Here is a 26669-nt window from a genome sequence, read left to right as displayed (position 1 = left end):
CATTGTCTTGATTATGCATGTATAGTATGTGATGAAAATAAAATATTGGTTTAATTCTTCATCTTTTTATGGCTGTCCCCACAGTTATTTTGAGGCTATGGTAAAAAAAAGGGTGATGGCTAAATATGTTTCTGGCAAGGTTAGATGCAAATATGCCAAAGAATTGTGCCCCACCTAAATTGCTTATAGTCTGTGAATCTGAGAATTTATACTGCAGTATAAAAGAGCTAATCAGAGAATGCTAACTTTACTTAGAAAAGGAAAGGATTTTGCAAAGTGACTGAAGTAGGATGGGGAAAAGTTCCCCTCCTGGCATGTAGTGTTTCAAATCAAGACTATGTCTCCAAAATTTGCATTAGCATAGTGGCACTCCTAAAGGCAGTTCAATGCTCTGTTGAAAATAGCTAGTTGAGTTGAGTAGAATTTCAGATAGTAAAAAAGAAAGTGGAGGTACTTATTTACTAAAATTAATAGCACAGAGAGAAGAAAGTATAGATGAAGCAGCTTTAAGCCAGTTTCCTATACTAGTTAAAAAGTTGGGTCAGGTTAGACTCTGGTAAGCTGCCAATTATTTTCAACCCAACTAATTCCATAGGATTATTGCTGTGAGTGTAAAAATAAAGAATACCTTCATATGGATTCCCTTGAAGATAAAAGCAATAAATAAATACATAATGTCTGTGCTGGGGTAATGACTAAATTGTAACAAAAGCTGTCAGTGACATTATTGCTAAACTTAAGCTGTCATTGCTCTGTATTATATTGGGTAGAATGTGGAAATGTGATAATGATCCAGAGTCATAATGTTGAATCATTATACTATTAAGAAAAATACTCCTGATAAAAAAACAGAAATGTAGCTTCCTATCAACTAACTCTTATGTATGTTGATATTTTGTCATAGAACGCACCGGAAGAGAGTTCCGGCACCTTTTTTTGACGGATTTTCCAGAGTTGCATTCTTTTCCTATTGTTGCCATTCCTATCCATATTTGCTTTTGAAAATGCCCCTTTGGTGGTATGGTGCAAGTGGGGTCCCCTCCAGCGCTCTCTGCCTCCTCTAGGAGGAGCCATGAGGTGTTGGAAAACCACAGCCAAAGCATGATTTGATTGGCTGGGTCAGACCATGTGATGTGGAAGCAGATGGTGGTGGTGGGAGACACATAAACATGGAGCCATCTTTCACGAGAGGATAAGCAAGCCTTTTGCCTTCCCTTACAGAAGGTGGGGTGTGAGGTTAAAAAGAGGTGAAGTGAGAGGAAAGAAAGGCAGCTGGCGTGGAAGTTTGTCCGACAGCGAAACTTTGCTGTTTCAGTTCCTTGGGTAGTTCAAAGGCTGGGTTGTCTACGAAAATGTCTTTTTAGTCTTTTATACTTTATATTCAAACTGCAGAGGGGAAGAATAAGAATAAAGCCAATATCTAGTGATTTGGAGGTATTAATATTAATAATAATATATATTAATTATGTATTGGTCAGATGTAAAGGTAGACCTACAGTATGAGGTTTAATCAGATCTATTTATTAAATTGGGTTTAACTTAAAGGTAAATTAAATGTAAAATGTTCACTGACAAAGTTTCAACTTTAATTTGTTTCAAGTCAATATCCATATTAAACTCCAAATGTACATTTTTCCACCTTGTTTGACAACTTCTTAAAAATAATTCAATCTTTTACAAGCAACCAAATTTTGTTTTATTGGGCCAATTTCATTCCACACAGAAAGCTGACATTTCCACTCATTAAACTAAATGGGTATGCCTGTGGTAAATGTCCCAAAATATTAATAAAACGCCTTCTTGTAATTTAAAGCCACACAGCGCATGATAACATTAATAGTATTAATTTACCTCAAACAAAATCCTAATCTTTTAGATACACTAAAAATTGAAGGTGTTTTTTTTTTTCAACTGCAAAGGTAAACTTTGTAGGGTAGGCAAGGCGGGTTGTAATGACGTGTGTGAGTTCCAGCACCTTTTTTTTTTTTTTTTACAAAAAAAGCAGTGTGTGTGTGTGTGTGTGTGTGTGGTGTGTGGTTTGCAAATCAGGAGTGGCATAATTGTCCTAACAGAAGACTTCAGATTGCTCATCCTTGCCTAAACTCTACATTCCACAGGCAAGCTAGTCCATGATCAAATCCACACTGATGTATAAGATTAAATTACAAGATAGCAAGATGGAAAAGGATGATGTTCCTAGATTCCATTCCACCATTTCTTTTAGAAACCCAATCAATCTGCAGACCAATGAAGAAGAACTTCACATTCTTGCAGGCAGTAACAAATTTCCAACTCACGGATGCTGCAAATACTGCAGGGCATAAAAATTAGAACTGCAGCAGTGTGGTGAGACTGAAGGCCTCATGACCAGACAATATGTAAAGTATAATGGCAGTCTGAACAAGGGTATCTGCAAGATCAAGTAGTAATCATTTTTGACTGTCAGCTTCTACCATATTAGTTGTGACATTTGGTTTGGATATTGATAATCAGCAAAGGTTATGCTTAAGGGTATAATTACCATGGTCCAGTAAATAAAGCAAAAATCTATGGAAAATCAATCCAATAAATCCCTTTAAAAGCTTTCGAAGTATGGAGTAACTTTTCAGAAAGACAACATGAAGAAACCAATTCAAATGATGTTTATTTTAATTCTGGTTCTGTCATTTTGAAAATTAATTACATTAAGCTAGATGTGTGTTAGCATTCATTGTTCTATTTTATTAGTTGAAATTAACAATTTCAAAATATTATTGAAAGTAATTTGTCACCTTTTTTGAGACACAAGGAAACATGTTGATTCTTCAAAACTGTATCATTAAAACCAAAGCTGGCAAAACCTGTCTAATAAAAACATGTTGGACAACACTTCTTCCATATTTTTTAAAGGTTTTCCAATCAAATCCTGTGCAAGGAGAAGGCTGCCAATTCTTAACATTAAAAAAATCAATTGCTTTTTAGATGTTGCATTCCAGAGAAGTATATGAATCCCCCTGTGTAGGGTTTCCATATATCTGCCAAAAGGAGAACTGTCCTCCTTTATGACCCCATGTCTAGTAGGCATAATCTTTAAATCAAAGCCTTTAAATCACGGGTGTCAAACCCGATCACATCATGTGACATTATTGTCACATATAGTGATGTCTCACAATGTTTTTTTTCTTTGTGGAGCTGGGGTGGGTGTGGCCTGCATATGACGCATCTGGCCTACAGATTGCCAGATTGAAACCCCTGCTTTAAATAATATATTTTCCTTTTTTTTTTCAATAGCTACAAGCAAGTTTCTCTCTTCCTGAAAAAACTTTTCTCCACTGCAAAGTGCATCTGTAATGAGTGCTAATGGCAAGTTAACCACCTCAGTTCTGCGACCTTGATTAGTTGAGTAAGATTGATTAGTATCCTGAGCAGCTTGTGCTGCTGCCAGAAATTGACAAGACCCTAATAATAATAATACTTGGAGGTCATCGAGTCCAACCCCCTGCTCAGTCAGGAAACCCTATACCATTTCGTACAAATGGTTGTCCAATCTTTTCTTAAAAATTTCCAGTGTTGGAGCATTCACTGCTTCTGGAGGCACATTAAAATTAGCCACTGGTTAATTGTTCTAATTGTCAGGAAGTTTCTCCTTAGTTCTAGGTTGCTTCTCTCCTTGATTAATTTCCATCCGTTGCTTCTTGTCCTGCCTTCAGATGCTTTGGAAAATAGCTTGACTCCCTCTTCTTTGTGGCAGCCCCTGAGATATTGGAACACTGCTATCATGTCCCCCCTTGTCTTTCTCTTTATTAAATTAGACATACCCAATTCCAGCAACCGTTCCTCACATGTTTCAGCCTCCAGTCCCCTAATCATCTTTGTTGCTCTTTTCTGTATTCTTTCTAGAGTCTCAGCATCTTTTTTACATCGTGGTGACCAAAACTGGATGCAGTATTCCAAGTGTGGCCTTACCAAGGCATTGTAAAGTGGTATTAGTAATCAGTTACACGCTGAAATCTTTTGCCTCTAGCTGGCTCTAGTACATTCTTGCCATTGAAAACCCAATCTTTGTGATGATGAAAAAAGTAATTTCATATATAAGTAGGCCTAAGTAAAATAAATCTTGCATTTTTTTCACTCTGATTTTTGTCAGGGTTTCCCCAAAAAGCTAAATAGTTAATGTGTCTTTGTTTTTCCCCATTTGCTCTCCTTTCCAATTGTCACATCTTTTTTCGCCTGTATAAATATCTGGTAAACCTAAATGGGAGATCTAAGTTGAATTGCAGTCTAATAGTTTTAGTGACTGTTAAAAATTACATTTTTATGTGATTAAATGATGTTTTGAATATAGAGAGATGAGCTAAAAAGGGATAAACCCTGTAAATCAACAATAAATTGTGTTTCTCAGCCTTAACTTGGGTGCACTTCAACTTCCATGCTGGCTGACTAATTCTAGGATTTAAAGATGTGATTAAATGATGTTTTGAATATAGAGAGATGAGCTAAAAAGGGATAAACCCTGTAAATCAACAATAAATTGTGTTTCTCAGCCTTAACTTGGGTGCACTTCAACTTCCATGCTGGCTGACTAATTCTAGGATTTAAAGTCCATACATCTGAAAATTGTCAAGGTTTAGAAACACTACTCTAAATGTTTGCTTCCATACTTACAGTATCTATGAATCAGAGATATCTTGCAAGAAGTAACTCTATGAACAGAAGCTGAGTATATACATGAATTGTAAATTTAAGCTTTTATTTATATTACATTTTGGTCTTGGCTTACTGTCTTATCATTTCTTCCACCTAGGTCATATATTCAGCAGAGGATGTAATAGTCAGTCTGGCCAGTTCAGGTTTAGCAATGTCATCTCATTAAACATATGGGTTTTCTTTCTTTCTTTCTTTCTTTCTTTCTTTCTTTCTTTCTTTCTTTCTTTCTTTCTTTCTTTCTTTCTTTCTTTCTTATGATTAGCAGTTAGCCAGGAGTTCAATTGTTGCTTTTATGTCCTAGTCTGAAGCAAATATTTAACCTCAACTTTCCCATCTGAAATTTCTGTGGTTTGACAAATCAAATTAAGTTTTCTTTCAGCATATAATAAACAGAGAGAAGAGAACATGGAAGCAAAATAATCTTTTGCCTTCTAATCACTTTAGAATATTGGACCAAAACAATTATGCCTGAACAGGTTTAATATCTGTAATAGAACAAATGTATCATGTAATAACTATAATCATAACTATGTACTGATTATAGTTACAGTCAAATATGTATATGTATGTATACAGTATATATGCGTGTATGTATGTGCATTGTACATACAAACAAATATGTACATGTGTGTGTTTGTATATATGTGTGTGTACTAATGGACTATGATTTCTGTCTCAAATTCATTCAAGAGGTAGTGACAAACAGTGATATTTGGGAAGGAAGCATATTGAGAGGGAAAAATAGTTCTAATTTGCTCAGTTACTTTAGAGTAAGAGTATAGTCTGCTTCACACTGCTTATTTAAACATGTGTACCCTAAAATTTATTATTAAAAACAGTCCCAAAGAAGAGACTGTTTTTATACATAATACATTTATAAATGTATATACATAAACAGATAGGCTGATGGATGAGAGGCCTCTGTACCTCTGCTCTTTGTATCTTCAGAAATCTTTCTAAGCACAACTGAGATTAAAATTAAAATGGGAAATACAGGCAGTCCCTGGGTTAAGAACACCCAGCTTACAGACAACTTGTACTTATGATTGGACTGCCTATTAGTAAAAATGGGGGGGCAGTGGGTGGGTTCCTCTAGCTTGTAATGAAGTCTTGTAATGTTTTCATGAACCAGGGAACTTGTGCAGTTTTAGTGTTTCATGAAAAATTTACATGGCTTCAGTGGTTTATTGGTTCAAGGAAGGGGAACGTTGTCAGCCATTTTTAGTAATAGACTACCTGTTCATAAGTACAAGTTGCAATTTACATACAAATTTGAGATAAAGACAGATTTAGGAATGGAACTCATTCTTAATAGGGCACTGTTTGTATACACAAACAAACTGAAAAAATATTAATAGGTAAATTCTAAAATAATATTCAACATACTATAGTTCTTAGAGAGAGAGAAAGAGAGAAAGAAACCTAGCACTGCATACAAATATCATCCAACACTACCCACTTGATTATTTTATGTCTCTCCACTGTGGCCATCATCCTCTCCAAAAATAAGTTATGTGTACCTTTAATCACAAACATATCCCCACTACAGAGAAAAAATGAGTTGAAAGAATGTTCTCAGAGGAACCTAGTAGTTGATTCTGGCATAGGAAATTGGAAGCAACCTATAGGAAATAGGGAGTATCTAAAATGGGTATCAGATTCAATTTTTTTATTCAAATACATCCAACTAGATAAAATAAATGGAATCAAATGGAATCAAATAACTAAACTGGAATATATTTAACATTTTTTAAGGAAGAGTATCTGTTGCATTGACTACAACAACTATATCATTCTGAAAAAATGCTGAGGTTTATTTTTTTGAGTAAGGAAGCATTCTCAACACATAGTTTCAGTTCACCTTGGGAATGCAGTTATACACATACATACTAGGAATGCCCTAATTGACCAGCTGCTTAAAATGGCGGCAGGAAGTTTGTACCTTCATACTTGAAAGATTTTGTATCTATTCTGGACCCAGTGGTGTTCCATTTATTTATGAATTATTTTATAATTTAGAAAATATGATTATCAAATTTGATGACAGATAGGAAACAATGTAGATGGCAGAATCAAGTTTCAAGAAGTTATTTACAAGCTTGGACAAGTGGTAGGAACCAGCATGATTATAGAAGAGGATATATGTAGCTCAGAGTTGAACTGTGGAGTGCTTGGTGCTCTCTGAGCTTGGTTGTAGTGCAGTGATGTTGATCATCAGTTAGGTAATGAATTATCTCCAAGCAAGCAACCAAACTCAGAGAATACCAAGAACCTGAAAGACTAATTTCAAGAAGACCAAATTCAAAGTCCTACATTAGGGTAAGAAAGTTCAAAGGCATGAGTATAGTATGGAGAGGGACATATTGGTCAGCACAATAAGCCGAATCTGAGGTTTTGTTGTATCAGATCAGAAAATAAATCAACATTATGGTACAACTAAAAAAGAAGCAGATACAGTCCCAGTGGAATCAAATAGACATACAGTGACAAGATTGACATAAGTCAATGTTCCTCTCTATTTAGAGGGTAGGTTAAAGGAGATAAGATAATGAAAATATATGATAGCTTCTAAATCTTTTCTTCCTATTATATGATTGTATGATAGGTTTTTAAAGTAGAGCTTGAAGGGATCTTGGAGGACTTCTAGTCCAGCCCCCTGAGTTAACCAAAATAGAGGACACTAGGCTGAAGAAATATTGGGTAATTGTTCTTTCAAATCAGAATAGAATAGAATAGAATAGAATAGAATAGAATAGAATAGAATAGAATAGAATAGAATAGAATAGAATAGAATAGAATAGAATAGAGCTGGAAGGAATCTTAGAAGTCTTTTAGTCCAGTCCCCTGCTCAAGAAGGAGAATCAATGGTGGGATTCAGCCAATTCACACCAGTTCAGCAGAACCAGTAGCTAACTTTTTGTTGCCAAGGCCCAGAATGGACTTCTGGAAGTGGCATCCACAAAGAGAACTGGTTGTTCACATATTTGAATCCCACCACTGAGGAGAACCTATACCATTTCAGACAAGTGACATCTAGTCTCTTCTTAAAAATCTCCAGTGATGGAGCTCCCACGATTTCTAAAGGCAAGCTGTTGCACTGGTTAATTGTAATCACTGTCAGGAAGTTTCTCCTTAATTCCAGGTTGCTTCTCTCATTTATCAGTTTCCAACCATTGTTTCTATTGTGCTTTGGTGAATAAAGTGAGCCCCTCTTCTTTGTGGCAGTCCCTCAAATACTGGAATACTGCTATCATGTCTCCCCTATTTCTTCTTTTCTCTAGACTAGCCAAACCCAAGTCCCGCAGCCATTCTTCATATGTTTTAGTCTCCAAACCTTTGATCATCCTGGTTGCTCTTCTCTGAATTTTTTTTCCAAACTCCCAACATCTTTTTTGTGATATGGTGACCAAAAGGCGTGTTGTCTTACTTGAACTCATTTTCTCAGCATGTCTTCCTGACCATTAGACTAAGTCAGTCAAACTTGCCACGCCCATCCTAGACCAGGACACAGTCTTGATGAGGGTGAAAGCTAATGACAACAGTCCGACGTGTTGGCTCCCAGACCCCTAACACTGGACCTGACGGACCTAAAGGGGCAGGAATGGATTCTCCATCTCCATGCTGAGAAAAGGCATTCAGGTAAGACGACGACCCTTCTCCAGCATAGGAGATGGAGAATCCACCAATGGGACATACCAAAACCTCACCGTCCCTGTGGGAGGGAAGCAGTCAGGGCCGGTGTCTCATCCCTAGGTACCACTTGTTGGAGGACCCTCCGTCCAAAGGAGGCATCTGCAGAGGCAAACCTGTCCAATTTATAATGTCTCACAAATGGGGAAGGCAAAGACCATGTAGCCACTCTACAAACGTCCTCGATGGATGCCTGAGTGGACCATGCTTCAAAGGTAGCTGCACTGCATGTTGAATGTGCTGTGACACGACTTGGAACTGGCAGGGAATGTGACTGGTACGCCCCCGCGATACAAGCCCTGATCCACCTGCCTATAGTCAAGGCAGACACCCTCTATCCCATAGAGGAATGGTGAAAGGAAACGAAGAGGGCTTCAGACTTGTGAAAGGGCGGTCCTGTCTGGCCGTGAAGAAGCAGGGGGGCTGTGTGGAACCCGAGCCTGTCCCTGACTGAAAGGACTGCCTGCGGGCGTACGGATTAGACTCAGGCCTAGCCATATGGTAAGACTGGCAGCGAAGGCCTGGTTGACTGCCTGTGAGATTAGATCCTGAAGGTGTTCAGTGGAAAGGGCTCCTAGAGGCTCAGCTATCCTGAGCCCAGCAGCTGTGGGAGTGTAAGTGGCCTCTGAGCCCAATTATTGGGCCCAGGGCGCTGATGATGCCGGGTAGGTGTCTGGATTGTGAACCTCCCCAGAAGGAGGGATGGGTGTAGGAATCCCCTCTGGGGAACAGACCCCTGAACAGAGGTGGAGGGCCCCAGTGAGAAGTCAAAGACCGAGATCTCTGTCTGCTCCGCCCCTGCCCTGGCCTGCTTTTGCGCTTTGGAAAATTCCCTCTCCAAAGCCTGGTGCCTCCTGCTAGCCTGTTTTTCCACCAGCTTGGAAGGTTTCCTTCCCAAAATGGTCTTTGCCTTGGCCTTGATCTTGCCGGCCGCTTCCTGCTTGGAGGACTTACGCCTCTTTTGACTAATGGGTGGAAAGGCAACATCTTGAGATTGGGGCACCTTGGTGTCCTCCATCATGCGGTGAGATATCTCAGGTAGTGCTAAGAGGGAACTCAGGCCTATGGAGCCAAGTGCAATTTGTGACAAGACCATCTGGCAGATTAGACTAGTACAGTTGGAGCAGATGGATGCTTTGATCTTTGGCTACCTGACCGGTGTCAAGGCTGCTAACACTGGATGTTCTTGCTTGACATATATGAAGAAGCAAACATGTTTTATTTAACCTGTGTATCAATTCTTGAATTAAAGTCAGACAATGTTAGAATAGCAGGGGGGGTTAAAGTTTGCACTTGGGAATAGTTAGCCACAACAATATTTCAGTACAGTATTTCCAAGGTCAGTTGTAACCAGAGGAGTTACGGGAGGGAAAGTTCACACTTCAAACTAATTGGAGAACGTGATTGATGACTGTTAAATGAAGGTGTGAGTTATGCTTTGTTATGGGTGATTGGGGGAGGGAGGATTCAGTTTTTGGCTTCATTATGTACATGCCGAAGCTATGTAGCAATAAAAGGATTCTTTAAGGTAAACAAAGCCTCAAAGTTCTTTGAAAAGCTGCTTCTTTTGGAACCATGACAACCAGTGATTGCCCGTTGAAGAACTGGTCATATCTATGGCCACAGCAAAATCGCATATGCGATGATAGCCAGCTTTCTCATAGAGCGCTAAGTGGTGACAAGGCCAAGCGTCAGCACGTTCGTGCAGTGGGTTGAATCTGTGGAGGTGGCAAAATCACATACGTGATGACAGCCAGCACACACACAGCCCACTTAATGACAGCCAGGTGAGGAATGAGGTGCCAGTTGAGGCCTGTCTTTTGGAATCTATAAGCCTATTGGATGTCTAGTTTAACGAAGAGAAGGACAAGGGGGGACATGATAGCAGTATTCCAATATCTCAGGGGCTGCCATAAAGAAGAGGGAATTAAGCTATTTTCCAAAGCACCTGAAGGCAGGACAAGAAGCAACGGGTGGAAACTAATCAAGGAGAGAAGCAACCTAGAACTAAGGAGAAACTTCCTGACAGTGAGAACAATTAATCAGTGGAACAGCTTGCCTCCAGAAGCAGTAAATGCTCCAACACTGGAAGTTTTTAAGAAGAGACTGGACAGCCATTTGTCCGAAATGGTGTAGGGTTTCCTGCCCAAGCAGGGGGTTGGACTAGATGACCTCCAAGGTCCCTTCCAACTTTACTACTATATATATCAGTGGTTCTCAACCTTTCTAATGCCATGACCCCATAATACAGTTCCCCATGTTGTGGTGACCCCCAACCACTTATACATCACCGGGTGCCAGGGGCATGGCCAAACAAAAGGGGGAAAAATGGCAGACAGCCTTGTTTGGCGACCCCCGTGAAATGGTTGTTCGACCCCAAATGGGGTCCCGACCCACAGGTTGAGAACCACTGATATATATGATGTTTGTGTAAAACCCCCCTATTCTGTTTAGGAGGAGCCTCACTTAATAAATGGAGTTGTATTTGTGTTGAGAGAGAGAGGGGCCTCTGTCACAATAAGAGACTGAACCCTCACTTTAGAAGTTGAAGGCAAGAGTTGCCTCTAGGCCCTGGCTTCCCAGTGCAGGATAGGCCTCTCGGCTATGCTGGCCGTTCAAAATGGCGGCCGCAGTCACCGCTGCTCCCTCTGGATCGAAAAGGAGGGAGAAAGGACAGTATCAAGCCAGGCAAGAGAGATAGGCTGAGGGCAACTGTGAGAAAATGGCGACGGCAGCCACGCCGCTTCCAAAATGGCGGCCGCACCAATTGGTTATGAAGGGCCAGCAACAATGCCGCAGGCGAACACCTGCATGATGTCCTGGAGGTGTGAAGAGACACCGGGCCAGAAAGAGGAGCGAAGAGCCAAAACAACTATGAGGGAAGCTAATCAGCGATGGTTGCTGCCACGTGGCTGCCAAAATGGCGGCCGCAACTATCCGGCCACAAAAGAAACCACCTGAGGCTTCTAGGAGACACAGGGGAGCTGAGGGGATTTCCCGGCTGAAACGCTGATCCCAGCCCCGCAACGATATGAGGGGGTGGGAGATCGGAAACCTCTGTTCTCATCAGGGTAAGAAGAAGAAGAAGCCCTAGCTCTCCAGCAGGAGAGCTGAGGGGGGGTCCCCAGCTGAAGCGCTGATCCCAGTGTCGCAATGATATGATGGGGTAGGAGAGCGAATGCCTCCACTCTCACCAAGGACTAGGAGGAAGCCCTAACCCTCCAGTAGTCCAGCTGAAGCAGCGCTGAGCCCAGCGCCGCTGAGCTGACCAAGGGGATTAAGGGAGAATCCACAAATGAAAATAGATCTGTATAACCTGCACCTAAGCTGGGAGCCAAATTTGTCACATCTGCCTGGGCTGGAGACTAAGTCAAGACTGGGTGTGTCCTGGTCCAGGACGGGCGTGGCAAGTTTGATTGACTTAGTCTAATGGGCAGGAAGACAGAGCTAACCCATTGGTGGATTCTCCATCTCCTATGCTGGAGAATTGCAGTATTCCAGGTGTGGTCTTACTAGGGTTTTATAAAGTGGTACTGAATTATTTTATTTATTAAATTTATTTGCCCTCCCATCCCATCTCAGTCCGAAATGACTCTGGGCAGCTTACAGCATTAAAAGCATTAAAATCATAAAAGAAAAATAGTTCTAAAACAATAACAATGGAAATTACAATGAAAAATAGAATAAGAGTTAAAAGATGGGGAGAAAAGGAGCAGGATGTGCATGGAGGGAGGAGGGGGGATTGCCTCTTAAGTCATCAACCACCTCCAGTGTGATGCTGCCCCTTTGGGGCCTCAAGTCATCTGGCTTTAGTTCACTGATGCCCTGGGTTATGTGTGATAATATTACAACATCATTTCACAGAATAGTAAATGTAAACATTTGCTGAAATATGAAAGTCCATATCTTGCAAGACTCTTCTCAGGAATTACAGATTGATAAGTAGACATGTTATTTTACAGTCTAGCTTGATCTCTTTTTACATCTCTTTTTGTGTTTCAACATTTTTGCATTTCAGAGTTGAAGGGAGATTATATATGGAACATTCAGAGAACTGGTTTTGATATGGCTGTCTGAAACAATGTTATCCAAAAGGATTTAATTCAATTTTCCTAATGGAATCAATTATTAGAATCAGATCTGATTCAGATAGATTTAATTTGCTTTCTCCATCTATTCCTGTCCCACCCCATCTGGCAATTGGCCAAAACAAATTTAAATAAAATGAGAAGTTCAATATAACAAATATGAAAAATTTAGCATTGCTTCTTTGGCTGTAGGAGTGAGTGCTATATATCAGGGGTCCCAATCCCCAGTCCATGGACCAGTACCGGGCAATGGCAGGCCAGTGACTGGTCCACACAAACAAGCAAAGCCCCATCCACAAAATGCAGGCAGCACACAAAACCACACACCCTCTGGTCCACGGAAAAACCTCTCTCCACAGATCCAGTCCCTGGTGCCCAAAAGGTTGGGGACCTCTGCTATATATGTCCTAACAGAAATTCCTTTAATAGACTTCTTAATCTGAAAGAACCATCCTTGTTAAAAATGCCAGTGGAATGCAGAATACTTTTATTTACACATGGCACTAAATATTCAATGTGACCTTGAAGAGCATTAGGATAATTTTCCATAAAAAAATAAAACTAAACTATAGCTTATATACTGTAGGTATCAGACTTGTGAGATAAATAGGACAGAAATACAGTCAGATTGTTAATTCTACTTTACTGTAAGGTTACATTAACACAATCTTGCAAGTTTAAAAGTACAGCTCTTTCCCCCATCACCCTTATAGCTCAAGAAACTGAGGGGGAACTCTTGTCTGAGCTTCTTGCCCCACTCACATTTCTGCTTTGGGTTAAATTGTCTTTATCTGACTGTCTCCTTGACTGCATCTCTTTACAGTGTCTCCCAAGGTCATTCCCACACAAGGGATAAGCAGAACTATGCTGTACGGCATTACAGTCCCCACAAATACATAATTGCCTATATCCAAGAAACCACTTTGTAAACCTCTCCATCTAAAATATCCTGCCATTTTCCAGAATATTTTTTTTTAAGCTTCTCAATTTTTTATAGAAGTCCTACAATTAATTTAGCCAGGCTGGATGCTGAAAAGCAAGACAGAGGTTGAAAAGAAATAGATAGTAGCAAATTAGGGGGAGAACTGCCTGTACACTCAGTGCTCATTAGAGTTATTAAGTCTATTTTGTTCCAAGCTCTATTTGCCCTCGTTTTTGTTAAAGACAACACGTCTATTTTATTTCACTGTAAATAGCTAAAGGATCTTGGCATTATTCATCTGTCCATAAATCATTCCTTCATTGGTCGTTTTCTATGAAATTTTGGAGGTTAATTCATGCAGTGCCTGGCTTGATTCCAATCCATTACATTAAGGAAAAAGTATTTTTCTTTTGGAATAATCATTGAATGAACCGAAAGACTTGCAGACTGTATTTTAAGAAAAAGTAATGCTCCAATTGCTTAATTAGGAAACAAGACAATATTGCAAAAGTAGATTATTAGCTAATAAATCTGCCAACACAAACACATATGGGGGGAGATCTAATCTAATTTAATGAAATCAACAAGATTATTATAATTTCAGGAGAATCCTGTTTATTTATTTGATCTTAGTATTGTGAGAGAAATTGCACAACAGTCAAAGAACACCCACATTTTGATCCACAGTCTGTGAGGTATAAATTGAGACATATTGGAAGCTGCAAAGATCAAATTCTTTTAATTATTTCTAGTTGATCTCAGACAATAGAGCAGTTGATTGGTTTCATCTGTAAAATAAACTGTGACAAGTTGCAGCACTGCTTGATAGGGGTTTGGTTTTGAAAACTTCACAAAATCTTAAGCAAGCTGTACAATCCCTACATGACGTGATAAATTTACATGGAAATGGAGCTTGTTAGTTGCGAAGTCGTGTCTGACCCATCGCGACCCCATCGGCAACGTTCCTCCAGGCCTTTCTGTCCTCTACCATCTTCTGGAGTCCATTTAAGCTCATGCCTACTGCTTCAGTGACTCCATCCAGCCACCTCATTCTCTGTCATTCCTTTCTTCTATTGCCCTCAATCTTTCCCAGCATTAGGCTTTTCTCCAGTGAGTTCTTCCTTCTCATTAGGTGGCCAAAGTATTTGAGTTTCAACTTCAGGATCTGGCCTTATAAAGAACAGTCAGGGTTGATCTCCTCTAGGACTGACCGGTTTGATCGCCTTGCAGTCCAAGGGACTCACAGGAGTCTTCTCCAGCACCATAGTTCAAAGGCCTCAATTCTTTTGCGCTCAGCCTTTCTTAAGGTCCAATTTTCACAGTCATACATTGCAACTGGGAAAACCATGGCCTTGACTATACATACTTTTGTTGGCAGGGTGATGTCTCTGCTTTTTAGTATGCTGTTTAGTATGCTGCTTTTTAGTATGGAGCTAAGTACGTTCAAAAAAGTTGCCCTGCTATATTATAAAAAATATCTGAAAATATGTTTTCCTATAAATTCATACTTATATATTTCAGAATAGCAGCTATATTTTTCCATTTTCATGGAAACAGGGAGAACTGATAAGAACAATGCTAACTTCCAGGTGAGGAATGGCAAACTAGCAAGTCTCCTAATGAGATGCCACTGGTAGGCCTGAAGGACCAGTGAGTAGACTGATCCCACAGAATCTTTCCAGATAAGGGACAGGAAATCACCTACTTGGTTCCAGATGACTGCTCCTCACAAGATGACAGAATAGCAATTTCCCATGGGTTTGTGTGTCAGGACATGAAGAGAAGCCATCACATTCTAATGGTAGCAGAGCCTTTTAAAGGACACTGTGTTTGCTATCCTCAGTTTCTAATCATTTTGAAAAAATTTGTATCTGGGGGAAAGGAATTTAGTTTTGAGGTTCAACTATGTAGTGCTGATACTTTGTTTCCTGAATAAAATGTTTTTTAAGGAACACTGGGTTTGATGGGTTTCATCTATCGGAACCATGACAGCTGAACATATTAATTCAAAACTAAATCTTACAGAAATTATTGAAATTTATCACAGCCCTACTGAAATTCTTGCTGCTATTCTGGTCATCCTACATGAATTAGAAAAGGTTAATCCTGAAATAGGAATTTACTTCAACTCCCTTAGACTTGCTGCATGATGCAAAGACTATTAAAATGGTACTAAATCCTGTGGAAAACCTACATAAATTGAAAATAATATTTTCTCAAGTTATCCTTGTAGGGGATATGGAAAAACAATTCCTTCTCTCAATCTATCCTTATATAGATCTTGATGAATAAATCACTGGGGCCCAACAGATTATATCCCAGAGTTCTGAAGGAGCTGGTAGATGTTATCTCAGAACCATTGTACCATATCTTTCAAAAATCCTGGAGCACTGGGAAAGTACATGATGATTGGAAAAGGGCTGATGTGGTTCCCATCTTCAAGAAAGGGGAAAAAAACAGACCCAGGAAACTACAGACCAATCAGTCTAAACTTAATACCTGGAAAGATCATGGAAAAGATAATCAAAAAACAGATCTGTGAACAACTAGAAGCAAACAAAGTTATAACTAGTAGCCAGCATGGGTTTGTTAAAAATAGATCATACCAAACCAATCTTATTTCATTCTTTGATAAAGTGACTCAATTAGTAGATCAACGAAACACTGTGGACGTAGTATACTTAGATTTCAATAAGGCATTTGACAAATTAGACCACAACCTGTTGCTTAGTAAGCTAGAAAAAGGTGGGATAGACAACAACATCATCAGATGGATCTGTAGCTGGCTGACAAACTGTACTCAGCAAATAGTCCTCAATGGTACTACATCCAAATGGAGAAAAGTAAGCAGTGGGGTATCACAAGGCTCCGTCTTAGGCCCAGTACTCTTCAATATCTTCATAAATGACTTAGATGAGGGAATAGAAGGGGAGATCATCAAATTTTCAGATGATACCAAACTGGCAGGAATAGCCAACACTCCAGAAGACAAGCTCAAGATCCAAAAAGATTTGAACAATGGGCCCTAGCCAACAAAATGATTTTTAATTGTGAAAAAAACAAAGTTTTACATTTAGACAGGAAAAATCAACGGTTTAAATACAGATTAGGTGAGACCTGGCTCAAAAACAGCAACTGTGAGAGGGACCTTGGAGTCCCAGTGGATGATCACTTGACTATGAGCCAGCAGTGTGCAGCAGCAGCCAAAAAATCTAATACAATCCTGGGTTGTATTAACAAGGCATAGAATCAAGTTCATGCCAAGTATTAGTATCACTTTATAAAACCCTAGTAAGATCACACCTGGAATACTGCAACTAACTTTGGTCATCATACTACAAAAAAGATGTTGAGACCTTGGAAAAAAGTTCAGAGAAGAGCAACTAAAATGATTAAAGGCCTGGAGACTAAAACATATGAAGAACGTCTGCAGGATTTGGGTTTGGCTAGTCTAAAGAAAACAAGAAACAGGGGCGACATGATAGCTGTATTCCAATAATTGAGGGACCACCACCAAGAAGAGGGAGTCAAATTATTGTCCTAAGCACCAGAGACAAGAAACAATGGTTGGAAACTGACCAAAGAGAGAAGCAACCTGGAATTAAGGAGAAAGTTCCTAATAGTGAGGACAATTAACCAGTGGAACAGTTTGCCTTCATAAATTGTGGGTGCTCCATCACTGGAGATTTTTAAGAAGAGACCAGACAGTCACTTGTCTGAAATGGTATATGTTCCCCTGCTCAAGAAGGGGGCTGGGCTGGACTAGAAGACCTTCAAGGTCCCTTCCAGCTCAGCTCTACTCTACTCTACTCTATTCTAATATTGCTACGATGCTGTGGCTAGACTTCTTAATTAATATGGAAAGGGGTTAAATGTACCTTTTAAGGGTTAAATGTATATTTTATGTATAATTTTAATGTAATGTAACTTTTATGAAGCTGTGTTTTTTAAAAAAATAGTTTTCATTTTTACATTTATTTTTAAATTCAGATTTAGATATCGTAAGCCATAGATTCACAATATGGTAATGGTAGCACATAAAATTTTAAATAAAGAAATAAAACAGAGAAAATGAAGGCCTGACAATATGCATAGATTTGGATTTACAGAAAGGCAGTGGCTAAAAAAAGTTGTAATGTTTTCAATATATATGTATGATGCTGGTAGCAATTCTGTAAAAAGGGGGGAGAGAGGGAGAGGAAGAAAGAGGGAGAGAGGGGGGAGAGAGAGGAGGGGGGGGAAGAGAGAGAGAGAGAACAAAATGTTAATATAGGATACCTGGATAATTTTTTTAAAAAGCAGTAAATGAAAAACATGCAAAGCCTTATTTATTTATTTATAGATTGCCTTTTGGCAGTCCACAAAACTCCAGAAATGTAAAATATGAAAGTAATAAAACATACCATTACTCAGAACATGATAATGATCTTTTTAAGGGGGAAATTGGAAAATTTCTGGTGACCTTTGATGAAGCTATCTCTGCATTTAGCTGAATGTATTTGAAATGAAAACTAAAACAAAAACAGCTGTTGGAAGCACATGCATGGCAAACGTTTTCATTGGGAAAAATGCTGCTTTAGGGCTATTTTGTTTTGGCTGAGTCTAACTAGACTGGCATTGGTGAATATCATTTCAATACCAAGGTATTTACAGTAGCTGTAAATACAGTGGCATCCGGTAGATCCATTTAGACTGTCAAGCTGGACAAAATGTCATTGTCCCAGTCAATTACACTTTTATGTAGCCAAGTAAGTGTGCTATCCGTTGATTTAAAAAAAGAAAGAAATGGCATTGGCTTACTACAATTGAAAATTGAGATTATATAAACAGCTATAAATAGCTGTGGACTGACAATTCTCTTTTCTCCATAATTTCTACAATCCAACCAACAAGGGGGACGTTGAGTCACAAATTCTTTTTCTAAATCAATGCAAAAACATACCATGAGTTCCACTGCTACATTTTCCTCATTAGGCTTATTTACATACCATCACATCCTTCTTCAATTTTCATTCAGTGCAAAATGCTTAGGATGGGACCAACATAAGGACCTGTTTATATCTGTTCTTGCTGCTATGGAATGGAAGCAAGGGTTTTTTTCTCATCTCAAAATAATAATAATAATCTTTGCCCAAGGTGCTATGGGCATTTTAGGGGAAGCGATCTATACCAATGTTTGCAAATCTAAACTATTCCAGAATATATCTAGATGGAGATAAAACAATGGGAGTGGATGATTTAAACAAATATCATTATTAAGTATGATGTTCCAAGATAGCTTCCGCAGAAAAAAATCGACAAACTTTGGAGAAGAAACTAGAATGAGAATTATATTGTAAAAATGATATATATATTACTAGTTTATCTTATATCAAAATAATATACCCAAAGGCAGGAATTTGTTCCAGTCTACTATGATACAGCATTGGCAAATATTTTAAAAAGAAAAAAGTTGAACTAATGTATCTTTTTAAAAACAAAGTATTATTTCTGTAATTTTTTAATTTTTAACAAAAACAAAACAAAACCCTCAATCTAAGAGATACCTTGCATTTCTCCAAACAGTTCCAAGTTGAAGCAATCCTTTGCTCAGAATTGCAAAACATTCCTTTGTACAAAATCTTCTTTCATTTCATTTATCATAAAACCCTTTCAGGAATTTATGACACATTAAGATAGACTATAGAGATTACACACAACAACCTGAAATCATTTCTTTCCTGAAATTACTTTCTTGCTATGGCCAAATCTTAAACAACATATGTATTAGAACTGCTTTAATTTAAACACACCGAAGAACTGAGACAGTTTTATTCTCCTGTGCAATTTTAAAATTCATTTTTGAATCTTTTTGTTGTTGTTTGGTACATTCAGTATTTGGCTGGTTTCAGATATCCGCTGCCAAATACATTTTCAAGTTCAAGTTCCTGATCCCATGTTGTATACAATACAACTCTACAAAAGTCCAAGTGTACTAATTGCCAGGTCATGTAGTGTTATTGTATGTATTCTACACAAACATTTCTGACTCAACACACTTCAAGAGCAATTCACAGTTTCTTGACAAGTTGCCTGATCCACGTGTTTGCAAAGTCTGGCTTGCTTCATTTATATTTTTAGACACACTCTAATATGTTTTAAGTGTCTACCAAAGATTGTATGTTCAAAACAGACACCAAGAAGCAAGGATATTTAGAAATAATTGTGTTTGGGAATGTCATCATCAGAATGTCTCTCAACCTTCATATTCATATTCCTTTCCTTTTTATATTCTAAATCATGCTTCACATTAGCCTACAACACTTCTTTCTTAGTCTGATTCAGTTCATCCCTATATTTAGTAATGTCGATCATTTTTCGACTATTTAGACTAATCTCTATCATCTAAGGAACAAAAGTGTAACAGAATACTAATCTGGACTGGGGCCCTATCGTGAATGTTTAAAGTAGGCATATATTTATTCATACTAGCACAATGTAAATGTAAATGGTATGTAAAGTAAATACAAGCAGGTATGGACTTATTTTTTATTAATTTTTCTGTGATTCAGACAAATAAGTAAAATGCAAGAAAATCCACATTTGTTATCATACATATAGTCTTTAATATATGCTGCTTAAAAGTAAACTACATTCAGTATACATATATTCAGAAGATATTTTATTTGTGGTCATCTCTCTTAAATGTATAATATATTCTTGAAAGTATAGTATATTTTATTCTTTCAATAGTATCCATACTTAGGACTATATACCTTGAAACATCCCTCGTTTCATTCAGAATTTTAGTTGCAAATAAGGTGTATATTGCTGTAAACTCTAAGTGATGGTCTTTTTACAATGGAAGACATTTCAGTTTCAAAGAAATCTATGGATCGTTTATTTTGCTTTCTTGGATGGACATCACTGCCTTGGTCATTCATTATGAAATTAATAAGACCTGGTTAGCTTACACTGCTGACTTGAAAGGAGAAAGGATTAGATTCCTGGGATTCCTAAATATTGTGGCAGTACCCCATGGAAAGTCTGAGATAGTGAGAGATTTATTTAAACTCAACACCTGTCATTAGCCAGGCTAATCCATCTATCTTGATTTTTCATCTCTTCCCAGTGCAGGCAGGCCAAGCTCTTTGATTGTATCTTTGTATGCAACTATTTCTGACCCAGTTGAGCTAGCAATCAGTATGTCCAATTCCCACATGCAACACCCTAGTGCAGGGGTAGGCAACCTTGGCTCTTTTATGACTTGTGGACTTCAACTCCCAGAATTCCTGAGCCAGCCATGCTGGCACGAGTCATAAAAGAGCCAAGGTTGCCTACCCCTGCCCTAGTGCTTGACCTGTGCTGAGGACAGATATGTAGATCTGATGTGTTGAGCATATCTAATAAGAGGTTGACCTGTTAGCCCTCAAATTCTACGACTTCTTTGTTTCTTAGCAAACAGTACATATTTCTCAAAGCCTCATTCTAAAACTTGAGGACTCAGTTTATATCCTTTCAGGTGGCTCCCAAATGAAATTGCCTTAGAAATGCACAGTAGCTGCAATAGGGTGTTTTCAAAAGCAGAAAAATCTTGATCAAGCCATACTGTTCATACCTACTGGAGCATACACTTTCTATTTATTTCACTCAATTTTTGCAAATATTTTTCCATGAAGTTGAAGAACATGTTCTTTACTTTTTTGCTTTTTTGTTTTTCAGTTTAGCTGAGCATCTGCATGCCTTGGCTATTGCTACAGCTGAGGGTGGCAGAAAGAAAGACAGAGACTTGTCATTAACAGCACAGCAGGAAATCTGTGTGCATCAAGTACAACAAAATATATATGTACTCTGACTCCAGTAACCTTGCCCCTCCAAACAAAATGCTAAAGCAATGTCAAACATTTAATCTGTTCTTTAGCATAGGAAGAAACAAATGAGACAATTCTTACTCCTGTTACAGTTGAAACAATTCATATTTCAGACTAGAACAGGCATTTTCCTTTGTCTTCACAGGCTAATCAAATCCAAATGGGGCAGTGAGATACATGAAGTCACTATCTAAAGAAAGAAAGTATTATGCATCCCACATTTATGCTTCCAGGCCTAGGAAATTATTTTCTTGTGTTTATATATCCTAGGTGATGACTTTTGGTGAGCTATGTTTTATGCCAACAAGCTAAAGAATCTAGATTCTCCCTTATGTCCCACTGTAATTTCAATGATGGACTGATATGCTATCCACACCAATCAGGCATAACATTTTCTTAAAGGACATATAATACTTTATACAGACAAAAAAGATATTATCCTATTTTCTGGATCATTTTTTTATTTTAAAGGATTTAATTTCTCATTTAATTTGCATATATTTTTCATAAAATACACACCTTATATGCTGTGCAGTTTGTCATACACCTTCTAAAAGTGTTATTTTTAGTTCAAATTTTGGTATATATAAATTTCAATCAGGGAAAGAAATATAATAAACTTACTGACAAATATGAAGCTGAGCAAAAGTCTTCAATTATTTTTACTCCTAAGAAATAAATAATTATGCAAATAATGAAAAAATGATTTTTTAAATTATTTTAAGTCACCCCACTTAATATTGAATAGTTAACCTCACTAAATTCACAAAATAATTCAAATCAAATATTTTACTGTGTAAAAGGACTGACATGTAAGCAGCACCAAAACCTGGCAAGAATGTGCCCTCAGAAATATCTTCTATTTACCACATACCTGAATATAACCCTGTATAACAGACTATTATGGTTGCCAATGTCTGCAAGGATCCTATCAATATTTCCAAAGTAAACCACCAGAATGAAGAGCTACATTATATGCCTGGTACTGGATGTAGTAAAAAACAAGATGGTTACAGACATCATGACAGGTGGGTGATAGAAAGGCATGAGTTACAGAAAAAGGATGAAGAAATGGCTAGAAGAGATCAGAAGAGGGAAGAAAGAGACAATTAAAACACAAGGTAAAGATAGGCCATGGTTTTCCCAGTTGCAATGTATGGCTGTGAAAGTTGGACCATAAGAAAGACTGAGCGCCAAAGAATTGAGGCCTTTGAACTATGGTGCTGGAGAAGACTTCTGCGAGTCCCTTGGACTGCAAAGCGATCAAACCGGCCAGTCCTAGGAGAGATCAACCCTGACTGCTCTTTAGAAGGCCAGATCATGAAGTTGAAACTCAAATACTTTGGCCACCTAATGAGAAGGAAGGACTCACTGGAGAAGAGCCTAATGCTGGGAAAGATTGAGGGCAATAGAAGAAGGGGACGACAGAGAATGAGGTGGCTGGATAGAGTCACTTAAACGTGAACTTAAATGGACTCCAGAAGATGGTAGAGGACAGGAAGGCCTGGAGAAACATCCATGGGGTCGCGATGGGTCGGACACAACTTGGCAAATAACAACAACAACAAAAAAGATACTAGTGAGAAGTTAAGTTTAGGCATAGGAATCTTTATCGCAAGTGCTACATAATAAGTGTTATGGTAAGAACACCTATAGATATTCTTGCTGCTAGTGTTTTTCACAATATCCAGCAGGGATATAGCCTTCTAGAAGATGCTAGTAGCACTTGGAATGATTAATGATAAACAAGCAGAAATTCAGAGGATTCACTTGAAAACCTATTATTGTTTTTTGAAAACAAAATAAATTTCTAATAAAAAAGAGAAATCCAGATTCTATTGTATGGATATGAAGTCAGAAATAGTGTATTATTATGTGCCAATAAAAAAATAAGAGACAAAGCTATATATTTAGTATTCTATGAATGAAAAACCATGAAGCTTTTTAGAGGTCTTTGTAGTAATTACTTGCACGGAAATCAATTTGATAACTTCAACAACTGGTAATTCTGAAATATAAACAATACAACAAATAAAGACCATTACTCTATTTTATTTCATTGATTTATAACACAAATACTCCTATAAAAGGATTTAACTAGATTAATTTGAAGATAATGTCCATTGCTAGAATTCTATGAAATAAAAAAATATAATCACTGGTTTTATCTCGTGCGTGTGTGTGTGTGTGTGTGTGTGTGAAGAAATATTATTGCATGCATATGCTTATGCAAATCTTAGTTTAAAAAATCAGAAACTGAAACAGAAATGGGATGAAATGAAATTGGAGACATAAGCTGAGCAACTACAGCTGGACAAATTTGTCTGCCCCTAATAATCTAAGAAATAAATAGTTGTAAATTATTTTTTGTGATTTTCATATCACAGGCTCCTAAATTACCAAGATTTAAGACTGACCTTCACTCAGCTTCATTTTATTAATTTATATAAGCATACCACCTAGCAAAATATGGAGCTCAGTTTAATATTTGCTATATTAAATGTTATATAGCATATCCTAGCACTGGCAACTAAACAGTTAAGAAGCCTTAAAGGAAACAAGAGAATTAGCTGTTGCTGAAACAATTTTATAGTCCTTTCCACTTCACTGGAGGTAGTTTGTATGGATGACTGGATTCTATTCAATGCTGTCAAACATCTAACACTCCCATAGCTAGGCACCTTACAATGAATAACAAGCAGTCTAGCTGCCAATATGCTAGGACTGCATTATTCATTAGGGACTGGACCTTAACCTAGCAACACTCCAAAATCAGTGCTTGATGCCTTGTTAATTTATGAGACCAACAATTCATCACAACAAACTGAGGTGCCAACAGTACCAAAGTAAATTTCTAAACTCAAATTATTGGCCTAAATTAAACCATAAAATAATGGTTTAACCATAATAGTAATAAAATGACATACCTAGTTAAGCTTATTCAACTTGTAGCTTTTCATTAAACTGACATTTAAGCCAAAATCCACATATTTTATCTTTTCCTTTTGAACTCTAATTCTTAACCTTCTTTGTTTGCTATTTAATCATATTGAAAAAATTGAAGAATGAATGGCAACTGAAAGAATATTTTTTAAAATAAGAGTGTGGTTTAACATAGTTAGATGCATAATTGTTTGGAAATATTTAGCACTAATATTTAGCACTAATTATCTAGAATATCAGAATAACAGAGTTGGAAGTGACCTTGGAGGTCTTCTATTCCAACCCCCTGCTCAAGCAGGAAACCCTATAACATTTCAGAAAAGTGTTGGAGAATGTTGTAAAACAAGCTATAAAAATTGTAAAACAACTTTGGTGGTAAAAAGTACAGAAATTTGAAATGTGAAATTAGGAAAGGATGTTTTCAAGGGAATTCTTTGTCTCCATTGTTTTTTACTATTTCAATTATATCCCTCTTTCATACCAAAACTTGGATATCAACTGTTGAAATGAAGTAGAAAAGTATCCCAGCTGATAAAATATACCTGATCTAAATGGAAAATCAAAAATTTAAAATTGAATCTTTAACTAATGATCTAAAGTTATATAATGATGATATCACAATGGAATTTAGATTTGACATATGTATGATCCTCAGCAAAATTAAAGGAAAAATTTATCAAAATGAAAAAAATAGAAGTTAAATATTGAAATATTATTAAAACTTTGCCCAAATAAGAATGTTATAAATATCTAGGAATATTCTAGTCATATAATACTTTGCATGAGGAAAAATGGTTTTAGTTACTTAAAATGTTTGAAAAATTCAAAATTCAAAGTTAAATTAGGTAAATTAATAAATCATAAATACATTTGTGATAGTGTAATCAGATAGAGTATAGGTATAGTAAACTGGACACAATATGAATTGGAGAATTTACTGTAGATTAGAAAGCCTAAAATCTGATGACAATGCATCATGCATTATATCCATAAATTGATATAAATCATCTGTATTTAACATACAAAAAATAGCGGCTGTGATTTACTGAATAAAAAACAAAGAAAAAATGGAACAAATAATTACATGAAGACTATCAAATAGAAAATGCTCAGAAACGTTTCCAAGGAAAATATCATGAAAGTAGAAGCAAAAAATGATGATAACAGTCAATTGTTGGAAAATCATTTGGAACATTACTGTGCAAGAGCAGAAATTGATAATGTTTATGAGCTGATACCACCCAGAAAGAAAAAAGAAAGATTAATTTTTGCAGTCCAAAAATGAGCATAACCAAAAAGCGTGATGAAATCAAGGAACCAACATGGCTCAAACAGCAGCAAATCATGCAATAAACAAGATGAAACAAATTGTTTAGATTAACAATAAACAATGTCATAACAAAATTATAATTTTCATTCTTGAAAATTGTATAATCATAAAATGTAAAATGTTGAAAAAGAAGTTAAAATGTCATCAGATTTTCATATAAAAGTGAACCCAACATACAATAAAGGAAAAGAGTAAATGTTGCAGATGTGACAATATCGAGGGAGAGCAGAGTCAAAGAAAAAAAATAGAAAAACGTACAAAATATAGAGATCTAATCATCAAAATGGGTAGATTATGGAAAAGATCTTGCAAAGACATCTCTATTGATAGGGATGCATTATTTGGAATAACAAATAGATTAAACACATTTTTGCAAGAACTAAACCTAGTAATGTCCATGTTGGAACTCAAAATTCCCAAAGTATATCAGCAAAGTTGTAATTGTTTTTGCTTGTTCTTTGTACTGTAATATCCTTTGATGAATAAAAATATAATACTGTATCCACATGAATTAAACATTACTACTGCTGCCTTTCATAGCCTAAATGAAATTGCAAAGCCATTATATAGTGAATATATCTGCCAAGACAATTTCCCTGACATGTATTTCCCCCTTGAAGAGGCTCTGGTTCATCTCCTCCTCATGAAGCCATTTTTAGACCCCACCATAATGGAAAACTTTCATGCAGTATCCATTCTTCATTTCTAGAGAAGGTTGCAGAAAAGGTGGTCATAGAGCAATTGTATAAAGTGGATTAGCCCTTGAGTCAAGATTCAGGCCAGATACAGATTGGAAACAGCACTGATTGCACTTTTGGATGCTCTCTTGCAGGAGCAGGTTGGGGTAACTCATCCATACTTGCTCTACTTGACCCTGTCAGTGGATTTCAATACCATAAACCAGTGGTTCTCAACCTGTGGGTCGGGACCCCATTTGGGGTCGAATGACCATTTCACGGGGGTCGCCAAACAAGGCTGTCTGCCATTTTTTCCCCCTTTTCTTTGGCCACACCCCTGGCACCCGGTGATGTATAAGTGGTTGGGGGTCACCACAACATGGGGAACTGTATTATGGGGTCGCAGCATTAGAAAGGTTGAGAACCACTGCCATAAACTATAGTATCCTTCTGGACTAGCTTTGGGAATTCAGAATTGGTGGC

The 26669-nt window shown here is 37.5% G+C and overlaps 1 protein-coding gene across 4 annotated transcripts in view; it reads right to left on the bottom strand.

The window, feature by feature from the left end:
* LOC120313102 (glypican-5-like) overlaps positions 1-26669 on the bottom strand; it is a 144280-nt gene that overhangs the window by 5127 nt on the left and 112484 nt on the right. Inside the window, exon 4 of one of the 4 annotated variants that reach the window (XM_039354640.1) lies at positions 17158-17558. The exons of the other annotated variants lie outside the window; for them this stretch is intronic. Within the exon in view, the coding sequence (XP_039210574.1) occupies positions 17490-17558 (69 nt within the window). The 3' untranslated portion in view covers positions 17158-17489. Of the gene's footprint in view, positions 1-17157; positions 17559-26669 lie in introns of those variants that run through there. 4 annotated transcript variants of the gene reach the window in all.

This window comes from Crotalus tigris, unplaced genomic scaffold, assembly GCF_016545835.1.
Source record: "Crotalus tigris isolate CLP2741 ecotype Arizona unplaced genomic scaffold, ASM1654583v1 scf7180000018569.352800, whole genome shotgun sequence".
Taxonomy (NCBI): Eukaryota; Metazoa; Chordata; class Lepidosauria; order Squamata; family Viperidae; genus Crotalus; species Crotalus tigris.
Note: the sequence above shows the minus strand (reverse complement) of the source record. Positions and strands in the feature narration are given on the sequence as shown.